The sequence below is a fragment of the Rhododendron vialii genome, chromosome 1a (genome assembly GCF_030253575.1).
Source record: "Rhododendron vialii isolate Sample 1 chromosome 1a, ASM3025357v1".
Taxonomy (NCBI): domain Eukaryota; kingdom Viridiplantae; phylum Streptophyta; class Magnoliopsida; order Ericales; family Ericaceae; genus Rhododendron; species Rhododendron vialii.
Window position 1 is genome coordinate 49,057 of NC_080557.1, and position 20,933 is coordinate 69,989.

Consider the following 20,933-nt stretch of genomic DNA (forward strand, 5'->3'; position numbering starts at 1 on the left):
GTCAACAGAAATGATGATCAATGATCCCCACGCCAGTAGTGCACGTACTGCCATGACTGGCGTACGACATGAATATACTGGCGTGCGCCATGTTTTGATCTCACGCGATTGCTGTATTTTACCAGTTTAAGGCCAGAACTAGTATTGGCTACTAGCCTGGACCTTACTGGTTCCCCTCAGGAGTTGAAGACAGAAAGAAACACAAAGGTGGTATACCTTTGGTTGGGATGAAAAGATGACTTGAGCTTTGATTTGGGGAGATGGAGAGTGACAATGTGAGGGAGGTGTCAGTGGAGTGGGTGACTGAAAGACCCCTTTTGCTTCCTCTTTCAATGGAGGAGAAGAGAGATAGAGAGAAGGAAGAGGGCTTTTGGGCTCTTTATGTGGTTAACCCCTTGCAAATGAATGCAAAAGGGGTATTTATAGAGGAGAGAGAGGCTGAGGAAAGGGCTGATCAGTTGGGTTAGGAGGTTGGGCTAAGTTAGGAGGAGCGTCCCATGCATTAAATGCATGGGACTTGGCTTGATGGAGGGTGTAGGAGAGAAGGGGGACGTCCCTGCCGAATGTAATCATCAGGGAGACTGTAGCCGACGTCAGGGTGGCACAAAAGTCTTGTCCATGTGGCTGAATAAAGTTGATTTGACTGGGCTTGACTGGCGTGCGCCATTCTTTGACCTACGTGCGCCAGATATAACTGAGGCAATGGTCGATGACCGACACGTGGCAGTTAACTGGCGTACGTCATCAAGGTACTGGCGTAAGCCAGTTTGGGTTTTGCTGGGGCTGTTTGGCTCTGGTTTGAAGGGTTTGAAGCGGGTTTGAAGGAGGTTCGGGACGCTCAAAGCTCAAACACACCATCATCCTCAGACTGTTCTTGACAATAATCATCATTGGGGAAATAAAAGACCGAAAAATAGCGTTATCTGGACGGTCCAGAATGGGGTGTCTACAGATATGACAATGTAATTCAACTCACAGTTAAAGGACCCATAGAGTTTTCTTATCTACGCCAATAATGAAATATACTGTTCTAGTAATGTCACGACCCTGACCCGCCCCATGAGGTCTTAATCATGACAAATGCCAGTGATTTCTCACTAAGGCCAAATCACAAATCAAATATCATCTAAGCAAGCGATAATCAAAAGGGGCTAAACATAACAGCGGAAGCAAAAGACGGCTTTTATTGATAACGAACCAAAGTCTTACTTAGGTTTTATAAACCAAAAGATAAACCTCTCATAGCTGTGCTTACTTACAAACTCAAAAGCTAACAAACCATGTACAAAGCTAAGTGTCTACAAGCATAACTTCCTTTCTACAAGTTTCCAAAAAAATACAACACGTCCAAAAAGAAAACACCATGCCACCCTACTCATCGCTTCCTGAAAGATGGAAAAGAAAATCCATAAGCCAAAGCTCGTGTGAATGATTAATACTTAACTCACATGCCTTCCATGGACAATGCAAAATAATTCGATAATATTCAAAACAAAGAGCTCGAAACCGTAAGCCAAATATAATGCACATTCCGCTATTCAAAATTCAAAATTCAAAAGCTACCGGGCGTCCCCGGTAGTGGATAAGCCAGACGTCTATGCATTATCCCAAAACACACACCAATCTCAAACACCCTTGCTAGCCATTAAGCCGTCCCCTAGCAAGACCGGACGTAACGTGATAGTACATCTGGATGAAATTGAATTCTTGTGAGCTAGTCAGGAATACTGTTAATCTGGATGCATATTCACCTCCTCAAGAGCTCCTCCAAATCCTTCCTAAGAAGTCAACGATCAGAGGATCAGATTCTGGTCCACAAATTGGGCCAAATAATCCGAAATTTTATTTGGTATCTGCCGTCAATCTTCTTATTTATTGACAAGAAGTTGTTTTTTGTTATTTTGAGATGGAACTGAAGTTGACTTGTAATTTTAACTTTGTTTTATCAACAGGGAATGCAAGCATTGGTGGATCTAATTTTTGCAGTTGAGAGTTCTGTCTCTGACACAGCAAAGAAGTTGGGGTACAATTTCTGAATTCTGCCTAGGCCTGACGACAAATTTAAGCCCCAGTGACAGATTGTTGAGTCTTCCCTCATTTTCTGATTATAGTAGCACAATAGTATCAAATATGAAAAGAAATAAGCATCAAAGTCAAGAATTGGTTGTTCATTTGAAGTGGTATACTAATTGCATAAACAATTGCAGGATGAAAACCAACGTACATAATCCAATGGAAATGCTACATTTACTGTTTATTTGATAGACCATTTTTCTTTTGAGAAATTTGGCTAAAGGTGCTATAAAGTGGATCTTCCTCTCAACATGACTTTTGCACACCAAAGCAACAACAGCTGCACCACGCCCCCTACTTTTAAATGACAAGCAATTACTGCCACACTGCATCCACTACTGAACGATATTTTCCTAGTGCCACAACACCACTACCGCCACACCACATTCACTAAATGCCATATGCCACAACCACAAACACTAACATCAGCACCAGACCACAAAAACTCTGAAATATCAAAGCAGAATTTCTTAAATTTTCCTATCCTCACTCAAAACTAAAGTGCAATATTGAGTATAACTGATGTGGGACAAGTCCAACACTCCATGACCTGTAAGTGGCTTGTGGATGTAGAATTGAATTAAGAAATGAACGTGGATAGGTGTTGAATTGAATCATCACAATGAAAACAGTCCTTTGTAACTAGTTGAAGAGCATTAAAGTTGTTTCTGTTGTTAGAGTTTGTTGGCTGAGTTGTTGATCATGTTTTTAATGCCTCTCTGCATCCCATTTTTTACTGTATTTGGTGGTGTTGCAGTTTAAGCACTGGGGCCCTATCACGCTTGATCCTTTCAGATGATTCTCTCCGAATGGTAGTCAATGAGTACAGGGCATCTAAGGTAAAACTCACATGTAAAATCATTTTTGGTACCAAAATTGTAGATTTACATTTGCAAAAGGCATTTAAGTTTGATAATGTGCTGCATACATATTTGCTTTATACAATTCTTGTTCTCTACTTTTCGGTTATGTTTGTCTGCGTGCTCTGTCATCTGCATCCACATCTCTGCTGAAAGGTTATTCTCCAACTTTAACATGCCAAGATGGGCATAAACATCTAACTTCCTACAGAAGAAGCAATTTTGGAATGTGGAAGAGTAGACTAATAAATTAGATAACCTTGAGTTTTCAGTGACATAGATGGGAGTATGAAATTCTTTGATACCTTGGTTTTCGTCATGGTAAAAACTTGAAAAGAGTCAAAAGACATAAGGAACCAAAAGAAGTATTTTCAGTGTGATACGTACCTTTTGATAAAATGACAAGTAAGAAGTTGAAATGAGCCCGAATTACTCCTATCTATTTGTATTATTCCATATTTTTTCCCTTTTAGTTATAGAGAGTAGTAGGGTAGTTTTTGTCTTGCATATGTTCTGTGTTCATCCTATAGTTTAGTCATGTATCAAGGACCTTGGGTCTAAGATTATCTTGATTACCTGAACAACTGCCTTTTGGATATGCTACTGGAGACAAATGTGGCAGAAGTATTATAAGTTAAAAGGGCAAAGAGGAACATGAATGGAGAATCGACGCTCTCTTGGGAACCTTTCTAGTAAGTTTTGGAGATGCAGTGAGTATAGATGTGGGAAGTTCTTTACTCACCAAGGTCTTCCTCAATCATCTTTAATGGTGAATGGAGGTGGCCAAGCAGAGGAACAAAGCCATTCAGCTGATTATGGAACATAACCCCCCTCCTCCCTTACTAGTTTTGGAAGACACATTTTCTTGGATCCCTAGCACCGCTAGGGAATTCTCTATCCGCCCTACTTTCTCTGCTGTGAGAGTGGCAGGTCAAAAGGTCCCTTCTGTGGTTTGGTTCAAAAGTAATGTCCTGGCATTCATTCTCTTGCTGTGCTACACAAACAGACTCTCAACAAAGGACATGATAAGGAAGTGGAACATGAATGTTGACCCCCGATGCACGCTGTGCAATGTGAGATCCGAATCACATGACAATCTCCTTTCGGAGTGCACATTCTCTAAGATGATCTGGGCATTAATGTTGGCTAGCTTTGGGGTGTTCAGGCTGCCACAACTTGGAGTTCTGAGTTGAATTGGGTAGTGCATCATGTAAAGGGAAAGAACCTTGCTGCAACTCTAGTCAGATTGACCTTTGTTGCCAGCGTTTATCACTAGTGGCTCGAGAAGAATGCCGGAGTGTTCCAAAGCAGGTCCAAGGTTCTGGAAGCTATTTTCAGCCCTATTGAAGTGGACCTAAGAGAGAAAGCTAGCTCATTGACAAATACCAGTCAAAACAATTCAAATCTGTGGCATATCAGTCAAAGCAAATTTGCAGCTATTCTGCTGATGGAATATCTCTCCCAAATCTTCAGTAGATCTAGGATAATTGGAGTTTGATGATTGGGCTCAGCTCTGTGTTCCTCTTGTGCAGGCTTTAGACTTCTGTGTTGCCTGTGTGCTTGTTTTTCTTTGTATCGGTGCTGTTTGTTTGGGGTGAATACCTGGACTGAGTTGTATTGCTTGGTTATTTCGGCACGAAGGTTAATTTCACTGAAAAGGCCAAAAAGGAACATGAAATGGCAATATAACCTTTTTCTCTCGAAAGCAATAAAAACAAAAGCAGCCTGTTGCACTAGGTTCTGTACTGCAATATGCAACCGTACTCCTGCACATGGAGAGGCTGCTTCTCAGTTTTGAACCCGTGAGACCCATAATTTAGTGGAGCAACCTTAGCTCTGCACTTGGTTGGAATTAATTGACTGCCTGGAAATAAAGACCACTTACTTTGTGTAACGACCCGCACCAGCTCTCCGTGGAAATCCGTCGCCTAACTCATGGCTCAAAAGCTTAAGCTCAGATGTACCGTGTAGCTAGTTTGTCTTTACTTATATATCCAATAATCCATTGGTAACTCACCGATGCGGGACTACCTCCCAAGATAGGATGTCACACTTTTTGCTCGTCAGTAGTTGATCGAACTTAATAATAGATCCTGATATATTATTTGCCTTGTACAAAAGGACTATAAGCGGTTGAAGTAGATTCTCTTTGGTAAGCACCCGAATATCGTTAATCGAAGGCGACACCAGCCATAAGAGGTCTTCTTTAGCACTTTGACAAGCTTGAATCTCGTAAAAGCATTCCCTTACTAAACTACATTTGACCAATATTATTGTAGCCCACGTGCAACAGCCATTTGAGCATCTTCCAGAAAAGAGGAGGAAGCAGAATACGGCACACCCACCTTGGATTTGGCCCATAGAACATTTCTGGAGCTGTCTCGAGCTGTTGCAGCAGCAGCCATTTGGTCCCTCTTAAATGCAGCTTAAAATTTATTGTAAGACAGCCTTACACTAATTTGAGCTGGGAAGAGATATGATCTTCTCTCCTAAGGATAGGTTCAGACGAATCAGACCATGATCCATGAATGCCCTTCCTTCCTGAGTCATTCCCGATATCATTACCACTGAAATATCACTATTGTGGAGCATCCAAAGGCGATGATTAATTATAAATAGGCATGCAAAAAGAACAAATTAGTCCCATTTAGGGAAGTTTTGGCGAGAAACTATGATGATTTAAGATCTTGGAGACAATGGCTCATCCTGAATGACAAAGGCTCGGACTGCTATGCACCTGGTAGAAAACGACGGGACATATTTTGGTCTTGGCAGGTAGTGTTACTTTGAATCCTCAGTTTTCCAGTTTCTGCTAAAGATGACAAGGATAGGGGCATAGGATGTATCCGACTCCCGTAATCATATTAGGCACTTGGATCCTCTTCTTAGAAACAAATGATAGTTGGTATTTTGTGAAGAAAAATTTCCAACCTATCACTTGAATGCAGTGTTCTAAAACAAGGAAATATAAATCGTTGGCGGGGCCTATCCTATTAGGTCCGGTCTAACAATTAATCGCCGATTACTAATTAATATACACCGATTAATCGCTCGAAGGTAGCCGACCGTCCGACTAGCAGCTAGCGACTTTTAGAACATTGCTTGAATGAGAACCATTTTATGCTTAATTTGATTAAATTTCAAGTACGTGTTAAATAATCCTCCGTAACATCCTATCTCAAAATATCATTTGGTTTCCATCATAATCCAATGTTCTCAATACACCCGTACCAATCTTGTGGATACCTAACTCTATGTTCTGAGGTTATGGGTTTGGGGGCACTCTGGTATATAAACAAACGCCCTATACTTACGCGCATAGACTTTATGGGCAATAATAACTTCTAATAAAAACCATGCAAATTTTAACCTATATCTGTTAGGCAATTTACTTTGATGAAGTTTCCCATTTGTTTGCCCTTAGAGCTTTTGAAATGGACATTAGGACTCTATGTTCAAATTAATCTTTTTCTCTAGCTGATATGCTATATCACAATTAGCCAATTAGGTAAAGATGTGGTGTTAACTCTTTGGCTTTAACAATGGCTAAGAACAAATATTTACTCCAGTAAGTGATGCTTTAATTTGAAACTGTGCAGGGTATGAAGCCTCTCAAATAGGAAACCAGTCGTTTTGTGTGTCAGGTATGATTTATGTTTGATATGTGTTTGGAACTGAACCAATCTTAATTTTCCCTTCCCTTGCAATGAGGGATATTTAAATGCCCAACAATTCTACAAGGACATGACTGCTGCTTGGCCTATGGTCAAACAGAGTTTAAAATACTCGTAACATTTGATTACTCTATGCATCATTCATATCGCCATCCAACTTCATTTGCTCTAGTTGGTGGTTATGTGGTTTATTCTATTCACCTGAAAACACGGAAAAATAACATTTGTGTGTGTGTGTGTGTGTGTGTGAGAGAGAGAGAGAGAGAGAGAGAGAGAGAGAGGCACTCCAAGCTAGGGAGTAGAAAGAGTAAAATATAAGTTGCAGCATGACGTTGAAAGTAGGAGACTCTTAAAATGTTTGCAGTGTAATATATGGAGGAGACTAGTGATCGAAAAAGAGCCTTAGTTTGTGTCGTCAATGTCTTCTAATGATAAGCTTCATTGACCATATATGAGATATAAACATTGTCAATGTAGGACTTTTTGGTTAAATTCCACGGACACCCTCTCATCTATTTGCTTTTCTCACACACCCTAAAGTTTAATACACACACACACACACACATGTGTGTGTGTGAAAACAAATAAAACATTACTAGAAATATAAAATAAAAAGGAATATGTTAGGTGAATTCAAACGAGATAACGTTTGTTGTTAATTGACGTAGAATAAGTTCGATATGCTTCCCAAGTGTCTTGCTTTTATGAAGAACAAATACAATATGAATAAGTAAATGGACCAATGGGCGGCTAGGAAGAGATTTATGGAATTTGAAATTTGAAGTGCCTATCTCGGGTATATGTCTTAGCCAAACAGTTATGCTTTCTAATTTGAAATTTTATATTCAATTTAAGTGTGGTGGTATAAGGCAATTAATATGAGCCAAGTTTACTTTTGATATTGAAAAGTCAAAAGATCAATAAAATTATGTCAAGACTTCAAAGCATTTAGAAGCTTTTGATTAATGCTTTTTAATGCAGAGATTGGAGATTGCAAGACTGAAGTAATCATCCTAATCAATAGAGGTTATAGCTAAGATTTGTTGTTGACAGGCTCCTTACAACTCCTGCGAAAATCTGCATAACTTAATCACCAGTTATCTTACAGGTTTTACAGTTACGAGGGGAATTTATGTTTGGATATTGTTTAATTGATTTTTAAGCAGTTGTTCATGATAGCATCTTGCCTCTGTTCTTCTTCTTTTGAGCAGGTTCTTCTGTTGCTATGGTTTCTGTATGTACCTGTGTGTTGGCAGGGGATGGGTGCTATTTCCCTCATGGGACCAAGGTTGAACTTCTAATGTCTGTGCTGCGTGAATTCGTGCCAGGATCAGTTTTGGTCCACGTCTAATGGTGAATGCAAGTAAACCTGTTACACTTTTACGCTACCGGCACCAGCCTTCAACAGCAGCAGCACAAAAAGGCGAAGACAAAGCTGATGAAGCAGAATCCAATTCCTGTCCACCCAGCCCGCACCACAATATTACTCTTGTGCTTCCTTGAGTCTTATGAAATGCAGTTTGGTCATCTATTATATATCCGAACACATAAGTTAGAAATACTTGAGATGCACACTTCAAAGAGGAAGTTTATGTCAATATTGGCACCATTTGGTGTTTGAATTTAAGAGAATCCGAGGCCTTTAATCACAGGTGTGAAAGAGTAATCATTACTGCGACAAATGAACAAAGCCACGAAGGGACTAATTTTTCTTACTACTAGCTTGTGCGTTGCATGTTATATTAGGGTTCATCCGTGACTACGGCACTACCTACCCCAATTGGAATTACCCTTTAAATCTTGGTAGTAGCTCAAAATACTATTTCAATTTTTAGGTATCAAATTTTTACCCATGCCTTGGGCACTGTCAAATTTTTAAATAGCTCAAATTGTTGGAAGTTAACCTGGTAAAAAAATTCAGCTATCAAAATCATTTTTTTCAATTTTCATGGAGAATGCATTAACAAAGTACAAAACTACTATATACAACTAGAGAACTCAGCTTCAATATTTCAAATTTGTGACTTCCCCCTTCATACTATTACACTATTTGCTACAAAGCTAACTTGGCATTAAACACAATTATACTATTTGCTCCAGCACCCTTTAAAATGAACAAAAGAAAATACTAATCTCCAGGTGAAAACAGAAAACGAAGACCAAAAACAACAGACAACATCAAAGTAAGAAAATGGTCTCTTTGCTTGAGAAGATGATCGAAATAGATACCGGCAATATCGACGCTCGGCCTCCTATTTGATTGGGTATTCCTCCAAGAGATAAACACCTAGTCACTATGAAAGATACCGGCAATACCTTTAAATGAAAATAACACCTAGTCACCTACATATGAATGTGATTTCTGATAAAAATGATACCTGACCAATAGAGGAACAGTTTTGCGGTGAAACCGTTTTCTTAGATGATATGTTTATTAGTTGACCATTTTTGAAATTTTTTGTAGAGTTACGAGTGGAGAGAAAAATAAGAGTAATAATTGAAAGTATGTGTAATGATTGGAGAGAGATAAAAAAAGAAATGAGAATAATAATTGGAGATAGGTGTGAGTAATGATTGGAAGTATGAATAATGAGTATTTTTTGAGTTGAGAAATATTTTTCAAATCACTATCCAAACAAAGGCATTAGGCAAATGTGTTAATTCTTGATCTTCATACATGTATGTGTTAGCTTGCAATGAAAGTATACAACTAGGCTAAGTTAGGCATAAAAATGACAAAGACAGGAAAATTTTAAATAAAGACAAAATAGAAAAAAAAAATCCAAGAATCCCATAGCAGAACTTAGTCTAAATATTCAGTTCAAAAGATTCACACGCGCGTGTGCTCGACCTCTAGTCACTAATTTATACGTGTGGATCATTTCTCAACTGCTAATGACTATTTTGGATTTGAGGGGCGAAATATTTGGGGAAAAAAAAGGTAGGGTGAAAATTCTTTATTTTTGGCCAAAATGTAGGGTGAAAATTCAATCGCAAGATTATTGCAATTTCCATAGTTTTCTTCTTCTCCATACTTACGGGCAGTGTTTTAAATAGCGAAAGGCGCACCGAGGCGCAACAGTCCCCTGGGGCTTTAGCGCAAGGCGCGGCGCGCGCTTTATTGAGGCTAAGCGCAAAAAAAAAAATTCCCTTCGCAATAAGGCAAATTTTATTAGAACAAGTTTTCAAGACAGACAAACACTTGTAAAACTTTCAAATGTCATAAAACATAACATGTCATTGGTTAAACGAAAGTACCAAACACGAAACATAACATATCATCCATGAAAAGCTAACATAATAATGTTTAGCCTTAGAGACATAACAAAAGGATTAAAGGCAATAAAATCTAGAGTCATGCATAGACATTAATCATCATTCTCAGAACCAAGAACTTCATCTTCAATTTCATCATCATCATCTAATGATTCTGATTTATATCCTTCCACATCTTCCTCCTCATCATCATCCGTCTCCCATTCTCCCTCTTCAATCACCTCATCTATAAGAGATGTCTTTCCTCTTGAAGCCTTAGCCTTTGGAGTTGGTTTTGCCATTTTCGCGATAGGTGTTGAGTCTGTTGACTTTGAACTTGATGCTCTAGTTGTTTTCCTTGGTTCTTCGGCTCCAGAAGCTAAAGCAACATCATCCCAATTCAAATCATCACCCTCAAACACAGCTTCTTCCTCCATCTTCCCAACCAACCATTCATTGCTCTCATCAATATTTTTCAAGGATATAGGATCAATGCGATCACGGTTGAGGTATCGGCGTTTCAATGCTCTATTGTATTTAACAAATACCAAATCATTGAGACGCTTTTGAGCTAGTCTATTCCTTTTTTTTGTGTGAATCTGCATTAATAATTAATGGACTTAAATTCATGATCATACATAACTAAAGGAAGTCAATGAATGAACTTGATTAGCATATACTCACATGCTCAAAGACACTCCAATTACGCTCACATCCCGAGGAACTACAAGTAAGGCTAAGAACTTTGACGGCAAATTTTTGCAAGTCGGGAGTGTCATGACCAAATGAGGCCCACCAGTCAGCTGCACACCATAGCATATTGATATTGGAAAACATTCTTAAAGTGCAACTCTTAGGACTTAAATTAGTTACTAGATTAAGGTTAACATGATGATACCTGGTGCCCCTTGTATTTCTTTGCCTTATTGCCATTGGGTTACCGAAGAGTCCTTCAGCTCTCTCATACTTCATCAAGTCAGCACAAACAAGGTCTTGTGTATCATTATTGGGAATCAACTTTGTGATACATTTGTATAGGCCTCCAATGATTTCTGGAACTTTGCAAGCCTCTGGATCTTTGTAAAAAAATTCAGGATTTAAGTAAAAACTAGCTGCATGCAAAGGCCGATGCAATTGGGATTCCCAACTCTTGTAGATTATCTTAAAGACTTCATCATACATTTCCTTATTTTGATTGAAGGAATTTGCAATAGTTTCTTTAGCCCGATCCATAGTCTCATAAATGTATCCCATTGTAGGCTTGACTTCTCCATCAACCAATCTAAGTACCTTAACAAGTGGGGATGCGAACTTGAGGGCAAGGAGCACATTCCTCCAAAATGAGGCCATCAACATGACTTTTTCTACATGTTTCCCTCCTTGCTCTTTTGCCCATTTGCTATTGGTCCACTTCTCTGAAGTAAACATCTTCCTTAAGTTTCCCTTTTGTTCATAAACCCTTTGCAAAGTCAAAAAAGCGGTTGCAAATCGAGTTTTTGCCGGCTTAACGAGCTCCTTCTCTTGGTAAATTGCCTCATCATATTCAACAAAGAGGGTCGATTATAAATATAACCATGAATCATTATTGCCCTTTCCCAATTTGTCTTCAAATTTGGTAACTTAAAAATGTCTTCTAACATCAAGTCCAAGCAATGGGCAGCACACGGAGACCAAAACAAGTGAGGTCGTTTTGCCTCCAACAACCTCCCTGGTAATTGTTATAAATAAGTGGTGTTAGAAGTTAGAACTAGAAGTCTAGAATAATAAGTGATTTTTAATTGTTCATAACTTCAAGTTAAAATTCTCACCTGCCGCCACATTTGCCGCGGCGCTATCTGTAACAACTTGAACCACGTTTGCTTCTCCAATATGCTCCACCCACCCATCAAGCAATTCATATATCATTTCTGCATCCTTTACAATTCCAGACGCATCCATAGATTTAAGAAACATGGTCCCTCTAGGAGAATTCACCAAAAGATTCATCAATGTTCTATTTTTCCTATCAGTCCACCCATCGCTCATTAGCGTACACCCATATTGTTCCTGGTCTTTTTTGTGCTCCTCCATCAACTTGTTAACATGTTCTACCTCTTTTTTTAGAAGAGGAACTCGCACTTGATGATAAGTTGGTGGGGGCAAACTGTGGGCATGCGCCCCCGGAAATTTCGCTTCGGGAAACTGGGTGCGGCCCTTTTTGTGTTTGGAAAAGCGCGGCGAAACGCCTCGATTCAGAGTCGCCACTCGGGTTTTAGCGGTGAAGACACCCAAGGAACCGAACTCGAAAACGTTTGCCACGTTTATTTGATTTTGAAAAGGCGTAGACCGGTCCGTCGTCACCTTCGATATCTGAGGTTCGGGAGCCAGGTTACGAGAGAGGAAGGGTTTTACGGCACCCCTCTCGCCCAATCCGGAGATTGGTCTCTACTCAGGCATTTTATAAAACATTTGCATTTTTCTCTCATTTGATCATTTTTTAGCCAGTTAGGGCGGGGGAACAGTTAATGGGGGTTAAAACTATAACAAGTTGTGATTTATGTGACAAAATGTTTATGGATGGCTTGATTGCAATAATAAATATAGATTGAGAACAAGCACTGAGCGAACTGGACAAATTGCAGTACGCTGCCCCGCAGGGGCATGAACAAGTTCTACCAACATGCACTGGTCGAGCCACTGCATGTTGGTTGGACTTGCGCACGCCACAGAACGACTGGCGTACTCCACTTATCTGGTTTCACAGTCTTTGTTTGCAACCCTCTGGGCTCTGGAAAAGGACCAGCGCACACCCAGGACAAACCATGTAGTTAAATAAGCAGGATATATGTATTTACAGACAGATGAGATGGCTTGAAGCCATGAAAATAGACAAGAAACCCCCTAAACAGAGTGGGGACATGCAGCAGGCCAGAATCACGCTAAAATGCAAGGGCCAGCCACTGGGTCGCGGGACAAACGCCGTACGCCAGTTATGGACTGCCGTACGCACGTTTGACCCTAATCCAGTGCTTGGCTTTTGCATTATCTGGGCTCTGGAACATGACCAGAAGGATCCCAGAGGCCTTCTAAATAGACAAGGAATAAGCAATAACTACTACATCTAAACAGTTCTCAACATACAGAAGACAGTAAACTGGTTGTTTAGCATGCAAGGGTGATTGACAGAAAGATAGAACAAAAGAATGACGATCCATGATCCCCACGCCAGTTGTGCTCGTACTGCCATGACTAGCGTACGGCATATAGAAACTGGCGTGCGCCAAGTATCGTCGCATACGATTGTTGTATTTTACCAGTTCAAGGCCAGGACTAGTATTGTTTACTAGCCTGGGCCTTGCTGGTTCCCCTCAGGGGCCGAAAACAGAAAGGAATGCAAAGGTGGTATACCTTTTGGGTGTTGAGATTTGAAGGTGGTTTAGAGTCTAAAGGTTGAAGATGGATGTTGTATGGTGACTGGATATCAGTGGGGGTATATGGAAGTTGGCTTCTTTCTTTTCTCTTTTAATGGAAGAAGAAGAAAAAGCAAGAAGAGAGGAGAGGGGAGCTTTGCTTCTTGATGATGCTAACCCCTTGCAAATGAATGCAAGGGGGGTATTTATAGGGGAGAGAGACTGAGATCAGTCTGGGACCAAGGCCTTGTTTGGCTGGTCAAGGCAAGGTTGGAGCCTCCCATGCATTAAATGCATGGGACTTGCCTTGATGGGGGGTGTAGGAGAGAGAGGGAGCGGGCCTGGACGATACAATCATCAGGGGCTACTGTGGCCGACGTCAGGGTGGCACAAAAGTCCCGCCCAAGTGGCTGAATAAAGTTGATTTGACTGGGTTTGACTGGCGTGCGCCACTATTAACTGGCGTGCGCCGGTAAAAGCTGGGCCACTGGTCGATGACTGACACGTGGCAGATGACTGGCGTACGCCTCCAGGACATTGGCGTGTGCCAGTTTGGTTTTGCTGGGGCTGTTTGGCTCTGGTTTGAAGAGTTTGATATGGGTTTGAAAGAGGCTTGGGACACTCAAAGTTCAAACACACCTTTGTCCTTAAACTGTTTTCGACAAAAATCATCATTGGGGAAACAAAAGATCGACAAATAACGTTATCTGGACAGTCCAGAATGGGGTATCTACACAAACCCGGACCGTATTGCTCAATAGCCTCTATCATTGGCGCAAAACTATCATTGTTCACAACATTTAGAGGTATCCCACAATCATATATCCACCTTGCAATAGCCTGATGAGCCCGGTCTTTCAATATTTTCTTATATGGTTCATTCTCATCAATTTTTGACTGTTTGCCATTGGCTTTTCTATTTTCCACTACCACCTCTGGTTCAGGAGTGTAGTAAGTGTCGAGAGGCCCTATGGTTCTTGGTTTCTTAGGCTTAGAATGAATAGATGTGGAGGTTGTGCTTCCGTGAGTAGAAGATTTCTTAGAACGGGGATTGAATTCAATAATATCATCGTCCAGGTCCAAGTCATAATCATCATCATTCATTGCAACATCAAAATCTGGTATAGACTTAATTTGACTCTTTGCTTCATCCCTTTTACGTATAAACTCCCTCATCTCATCTCTAACCTCAGGTGGGCATCGGCAACATGCCGCCGTATTCCTTTTAGCTCCTCCTGCAAGATGTTGCTTGATTCTTGACACACCCCCATTTTTCACTTCGTTACAAAAAATACATTTCAACTTGATATTATTGTGTGGATCAACCTTTTCGCAATACTTCCAACCGGGGTCATTTTTACTAGAATTTTCAGATGTCATCTACAAATAATACCATAAAGTCATAAACACATATAGCTGGAAAAAAAAAACTGGTGTTCAAAGAAAAGAAAGCCCACTGGTGTTCAAAGAAAAGAAAAGAAAGCTGGTGCTCAAAGTTGGTGTCCACAGCGGTTAAAGACTTGAAGTCTTAAACCTAGTTTGAAGTTTTACAATCTCCTCAAAGGCTCAAACTAAATCAGCAGGAATACAAAATTTGACATCTTTTGGTATATCAAAGGGTTTGGATTCAAGAGTTATTTAAGTGATAGCCAGTCATGGAGAAATCATTGATTTAAGTTTGCACGCAGCACACTGGTTCCATGGGTGTGATTTATAGTGATTTGTGTGTAGTAAACTCATCCTCTACCCTGTAGTCTAATGTCACTCATTAGTCTTTTTTTTTTTTAAAAGCTCAATGGTGCCGCATCATAGAGAGAAAAAAATCCCACGTATCTTTTCTTAAGCTAATGAAAAGGTAGAGGAAAAATAAGAAAAGAAAAGAAAATGAACAAAACAGGAGAAGATGATTCATATCAGCATGAAAGTGAGAAATGGTTGGGTGCCTCGAGAACAAAATCACAGAGGTCTACGCGCCGGCACAGCCAGCACTCGGCAGCCCACTGCCCACCAGCCCAGGAGTTCAAAGAAAAGAAAGAAGAGGAAAAAAAAGAGAGAGAGACAAAAAAAAAATTGGCCAGAGTCTCGGTCCTCTAGGAGAAGATGAAGAGAAGAGAGAAGAAAGAAGAAAGAAGAAGAAGAAACAAGGATGAGGAGGAGGAGGTTACCGTTGCTGTTGTCGACTGAAGCTGCTGCTCTGGATCGACCGAAGCTGCTCTGGATCGACTGACTCTCGATCGATTGAAGCTGCACGTGCTATCTCGATCGCCTGAAGCTGCTCTGCTGCTGGGTTAGGCTAGGAATGAATCGTATGGTTGATTTAGGGCTAAATCAGACTTAAAAGAAAAATTATTTAGTGCATCGGTGCCATCAGATGTGTATTCTGCACCGTCGGATCAATTTTTGGATCAAAGACTAAAAGCGTGCGCCTCTGCGCCTTGCGCCATAGCGTGTGCCTTGCGCCATATCGTGCGCCTTAATGCTTTGCGCTATAGTGCTATTCTTCGAAGCGCAACACTTGCGCTGCGCTGCGCTTCGCGCTATAGCGCGCGCTTCACGCGCTTTTGAAATCATTGCTTACGGGACTCACCAAACCCATCAGCCATCATTATCTTTTCTTTGCATTTCCTACAAACACTCTCTACTTTAGCTTTGATGTCCGAATTCTCCTATCCATATATGCCTTTAATTCACTGGATTCAGTTATTATTATATTATATAGTAGTAAAAATCTATCATTCATGTAGTAAAAATTTGTTTGTTGAGTCATTTTCTCACTTCTTAAAAAAGTCAAGGCCACGGTTGAGAGAGGTAGGTTGAGTTTTTGAGTAGCAGCAGTAGTAGAAGAAGTTTTATACTATCCTCTTATTCAAAACTCTCTTAATGCATTTCTCTGCTATTGCAATGATTGACAATGAAATCATTCTTACCGATAAAGAAAGGTAATACATACACAACTATATAATTAAACAGGCTTGCTAAAAGAGTTTATCGATGACAATTGACAACCAATGTGTTATTGGCATACCAAAAATGCATTATTTTATCATCCAAAAGAAATAATACAGCATCAATGCATCACCAGAATAATTACATGTATAAAATAATTAATTGAATATGGATAGCAACAAAGGTTTCGTGGTGTAGTTGGTTATCACGTGAGTCTAACACACTGAAGGTCTCCAGTTCGAACCTGGGCGAAGCCAATATCTGCTTGTTTTGCTCTTTTTGCTCCGCCTATGGTTTATGCGCATTACATACATCCGTATGAATCTATACACATCAGATTCAGAAGGGGAGAGAGAGAGGGGGAAATGGGTCTACTTTCCCACAGAGTGGAAAGAAGCGAGATCGTAGCAAGCGACCATATCTACACTTAGAGAGCTGTGTTTGCTTACTCTCATCACGGTAGCAAATAAAACTCTTTTCCCTCTTATGCTTTTTTTCTTCCATCCTCTTATGCTGAATTGGGTCCTGAATCATCCATGCTGGTTTTCGGTTTATCTGGGTTCATGAAATGGGTATCTTTTACAGCTGTTGAATAAATCTAAGGTTTTTGAAATGTCGCTGTGTTAATTGCAGTTCTTATTTGATCCCTTTTTTTCCCCCACCGGAATTGAAATCTACATTTCCTACCATCTCGATTGAATACTACATTTTTTGATCCCATTTTCGAAATGGGTTTCTCGATAGTGATCTTTTTCCTGGTTAGATGCTGATTACCTTGAGAGTTGGTTTGGTGATTACCCTAAACCCTAAGCCCTAAGCCCTAACCCCTAAGCCCTAAACCCCAAACCCGAAACCCGAAACCCCAAACCCCTAAACCCTAAACCCCAAACCCCAAACCCCTAAACCCGAAACCCTAAACCCTAAACCCTAAACCCAACACCCCAAACCCGAAACTCGAAACCTAAAACCCCTAACCCTACACCCTCAACCCGAACCCCGAACCCTAAACCTTAAACCCCTAAACCCTAAACCCTACACCCTACACCCTAAACCCTACACCCCAAACCCCTAACCCTACACCCTAAACCCGAACCCCGAACCCTAAACCCCCTAAACCCTAAACCCCAAACCCTAAACAAGAAAAATTATCTTTTGGAGAGATGGCTGAGTGGTTGAGAGCCCCGGTCTTGAAAATCGGTATAGTTCTAAACACCAGAAGGATCCCCGTGGCCTTCTAAAACAGAAATAACAGATAAACACCTACACAATTCTAAAATACAGAAAGCAGTAAACTAGTTCTTAGCATGCATAAAGGTGATAAAATGGAGAGAAAAGCAGAAAATAGCTGATCAGTGATCCCCACGCTAGTACTCCACGTACCGCCATACTGGCGTACGCCTTGAAATAACTGGCGCGCGCCAATGATAGCTTCACACTGCCTTTGAAACCTTACCACCTTTAGGGCCAGGACTGGTATAGATTACCAGCCTTGACCCTGCTAGTCCCCCTCGGGGGTCAGAACAAAACGCACGTAAAAGGTGGTATACCTTTGCTTTAATGTTGATGGTGAGTTTGAGCTTGAACTTGAAGTTTAGTGGATGGATAGTGGATAGAATGAGGGTTGTGGTTTGTGATAATGGAGCTCTTTTATTTGTTCTTTCAATGAATGAAAGGAGAGGGAGTGAAGAACTAGAGAGAGAATAGAATAAAAGAGCTAGAGGCTTTTATGGTGATTTATATTTGTGAACCCCTTGCATATAAATGCAAAGGGGGTATGTATAGGCCAGAAGTGGACTAAGGAGAGGGGTGATCAGTTGGGTTAAGGGGTGGTTAGGTTAAGGAGAGAAGTCCTCATGCATTAAATGCATGAGACTTAGGTTGAAAGGTGGTGTAGGATAGAGGGGGAGCCGGCTGCACGCTTGTAATCATCAGCGAACTGTAGATTATGTCAGGGTGGCCACAAAAGTCTCGAGCACGTGGTTGAATAGTATCATTTGACTGACTTTGACTGGCGTACGCCAACATTGTACCTGCGTGCGCTGGTGTTAACTGAGTCAACGGTCGATGACTTACACGTGGCAGTTTACCAGTGCACGCCAGCACAGTACTGGCGTAAGCAAGTATGGTTTTGTTGAGGCCATTTGGTTCTGGCTTGAAGGGTTTGGACAAGTCTCGACAAAGATTTGAATGAGGTTCAGGACGCTCAAAGCTCAAACACACCAATAACCTCGGAATGTTCTTGGCCGTAATCATCATTGGGAAATCAAATGCCGTAAGTAAACTAATTTGGAAAGTCCAAAATAGGGTGTATACACTCTTGATCACAAAACCCACCCCTAGCTTTTCTTTTATCTCTGTCCTAAGCTCCATCAATAACACTTAGTCTTCAAATCCTGTTAACCCAGCTAGAAGGAACGACCCCGACCTCCCGATGGACTCGATCACTTTAAGAATTAGAGCGTTGGTATCATAAGCAGATTGAATCCATTACCCCCGGAAAGCTATGACCGAAAATATTTAAAAATCATCAGGAGCTGAGTTAACCCAAGCCATATCTGGTGTTTGGTGCGGCATAATGACGAAAGACACCAAAGAGGTTTCCCAAACTTGCTGAGAACCAATATTAGAAAAACGTAAATGGTGGAGAGTCTCAAGCTTCAACTGAGAAGTGGGAAATAGACTGACAACATGAAAACAAAACTAAAACCTCTCAGAACTAGGTTCCTGGAGTATCTGTAGCTAGAAGGGGCTCCATATAGGCTCGCGGAATAACCAGCGACACAATCGGTGGCGCAGTCCCATACTTGCTAGGTTATCTACTACTTGGTTTCCCTCACATAGAATGTAGCCCTTAGCGCGATCACATCTGTCCATAGAGCTCTACAATCAATGATCAAGTTTTTGTGAGGGTAGTGAAGTAGAGTGGCTTGGGACTACAACAAATCCAAAAGAACTGCTAAATAGGTTCGAACCAAACCAAGCTGTACATTTTGGTCCGGATTCGTGGATTAATGGTTCGATCCCGGTTACAAAAAATTATGAACCATTGTACCATATGGTTCAGTACATGATTTTTGGTATGGAACTGTGGATTATCCAAACAGGACTGTTCATCTATATATATATATGCGATATGTACATACGTATGTCCATAGATTTACTATTGAGTGAATATATTAGTGTACTTATATCTTACTATCTAACCGTCTATAATAAGGAGGAGTGTTTCGGTTGCCATTTTTCAATTTAGGACGAATTTGCTCTTTAATTTCTGCCATTTTACCAATTGCCCAAGGCATGCCAAATTCTCGATTACAATTTTGCCCCTCAATTTCGGACAATTTACAATTTGCCTGGGTGGATTTTAAAGCACCGCAAATTTTCTCTCTCCTACCGCTTCAAACTCCAAACCCTATAATTCCTTCCACAAACCCCAGGGCCGACCACAACAACTAGGGGTGTCAAACGGGTCGTGCCGTGCAGGCTTGGCCCGTTTAGCTTCATGCCAATCGTAGTTTCGTGTCGTGCCGGCCCGTTTACTTAAATCGTGTCATGTCATTTTCAATCATGTCGTGTCGTGTCGTGCCCATTTACTTAAATCATGTCATGTCAGGCCGGGCCCATTTACTTAAATCGTGTTGTGCCATGCCAACCCGTTTACTTGATCATGTCGTGTCATGCCGTTTTTCAATCGTGTCGTGCCGGGCCGGGCCCATTTACTTAAAGGAGAAAATGACGGCCCAGGATGTGTTTTAATAATTAATACCCTCCAAAGACATGTTAAGAACAATTGTTAATGCTGAAAACATCATTGGCGGATATTAATTATCAAAACATATCATTGGCCATCATTTTCCCTTTAAGTAATCGTGTCATGTCATGTCATGCCTTGTTGGCTCATTTTTTAATCGTGTCATGCCGTGCCGGCCCGTTTACTTGACAGTGTCATGTCATGCCATTTTTCAATCATGCCGCGCCGTTTCACTTGGTCGTGTTGTGTTGTGCCATTTTTAATCGTGTCGTGCCCATTTAAAAGTGTCAAACGGGCCGTGCCATTTGACCCCTATAACCCTTATAGGCTATAGCAAATGGCATCTCATGTGACTCAAAACTATTTTTGTTAATGGCTTAATGCCAACTATTGTTGTGCATAAAGATTTTGTACTACTAGTCTACAAGTTAATTTTTAATAAATGGTCAGAATTCGTTCAAATTCTTCTCCGAAAAAGTTAAATTTTTCGTTAGAGAAACTTTTTTAAAATCTAGATCGTCCAAACATATCTGAACGGCCAAAATTTGCTACACAACAGTTGTACCCCAAATACATACCTAAGCGCACATCCACACTAAGAGCATTCCCATTGTAATTAGTAAATGGATGTGGATAAACAAATTTAACAACGATACTCAAAAAAAATATCTCACATTGTAATAAGCAAAGTTATAAGTCTTTTAGGAAATAACCAAATTCCACTCATTCCATAATCAAATTTAACAACTTTACCAATAATCAAAACTCAATAATTTAAAAACACCCCACATTGGAAAACGTCTCCTCGAGACGAATAATTTAGTGTGGTCGGGTGCGTGATTGAAACTCATTTGCGATTGGACAGATGTGCATTGTGTATTGTGGGGGTTTTTTTAGTTAGAGATGCAAAAATAACCAATGTGGAAGTAGAGATTGTTAAATTTCAGTATTGATTAAATGGATAATCAAATACTGACATGACACA

General features: G+C 40.6%; 3 protein-coding genes and 1 non-coding gene across 4 annotated transcripts; 2 read left to right on the plus strand and 2 right to left on the minus strand.

Annotated features, from left to right (window-relative positions):
• The first annotated feature begins 1,693 nt into the window (after positions 1–1,693).
• On the plus strand, positions 1,694–7,812 carry LOC131317670 (uncharacterized). The gene is made up of 5 exons (XM_058347225.1): positions 1,694–1,849; positions 1,953–2,023; positions 2,831–2,912; positions 6,533–6,577; positions 7,589–7,812. Exons 1-4 carry the CDS (start codon positions 1,694–1,696, stop codon positions 6,551–6,553), a joined length of 330 nt encoding a protein of 109 aa, XP_058203208.1. The 3' UTR covers positions 6,554–6,577; positions 7,589–7,812.
• A 1,842-nt stretch (positions 7,813–9,654) lies between these two features.
• Positions 9,655–12,000, minus strand: LOC131336466 (uncharacterized). The gene is made up of 3 exons (XM_058372324.1): positions 11,671–12,000; positions 10,547–11,570; positions 9,655–10,461 (listed from the first exon to the last, which is right to left on the minus strand). The coding sequence occupies exons 2-3, from the start codon at positions 11,288–11,290 to the stop codon at positions 9,976–9,978; spliced, it is 1,230 nt and encodes a 409-aa protein (XP_058228307.1). The 5' UTR covers positions 11,291–11,570; positions 11,671–12,000; the 3' UTR covers positions 9,655–9,975.
• LOC131309527 (uncharacterized) lies at positions 11,332–19,475 on the minus strand. Its single transcript, XM_058336165.1, has 6 exons — positions 19,402–19,475; positions 18,971–19,063; positions 18,742–18,877; positions 13,992–14,631; positions 11,671–11,955; positions 11,332–11,570 (listed from the first exon to the last, which is right to left on the minus strand). The coding sequence occupies exons 1-6, from the start codon at positions 19,473–19,475 to the stop codon at positions 11,332–11,334; spliced, it is 1,467 nt and encodes a 488-aa protein (XP_058192148.1).
• On the plus strand, positions 16,381–16,454 carry TRNAV-AAC (transfer RNA valine (anticodon AAC)). Its single transcript has one exon. It is a non-coding gene; the product is annotated as a tRNA-Val (tRNA).
• Positions 19,476–20,933: the final 1,458 nt, after the last annotated feature.

Coding starts and splice junctions, on each gene's coding strand:
- LOC131317670 (XM_058347225.1), top strand. CDS start 1,694: ATGAAATTGAATTCTTGTGAGCTAGTCAGGAATACTGTTAATCTGGAT. Junction 1,850..1,952: donor ATAATCCGAAATTTTATTTG/GTATCTGCCGTC, acceptor TTTTATCAACAG/GGAATGCAAGCATTGGTGGA. Junction 2,024..2,830: donor GACACAGCAAAGAAGTTGGG/GTACAATTTCTG, acceptor GTGGTGTTGCAG/TTTAAGCACTGGGGCCCTAT.
- LOC131336466 (XM_058372324.1), bottom strand. CDS start 11,290: ATGTTTACTTCAGAGAAGTGGACCAATAGCAAATGGGCAAAAGAGCAA. Junction 10,462..10,546: donor ATTGGAGTGTCTTTGAGCAT/GTGAGTATATGC, acceptor TTATTAATGCAG/ATTCACACAAAAAAAAGGAA.
- LOC131309527 (XM_058336165.1), bottom strand. CDS start 19,475: ATGGCAGAAATTAAAGAGCAAATTCGTCCTAAATTGAAAAATGGCAAC. Junction 18,878..18,970: donor CGCCACCGATTGTGTCGCTG/GTTATTCCGCGA, acceptor TCATGTTGTCAG/TCTATTTCCCACTTCTCAGT. Junction 14,632..18,741: donor AAACACCAGATATGGCTTGG/GTTAACTCAGCT, acceptor TATTATTTGTAG/ATGACATCTGAAAATTCTAG.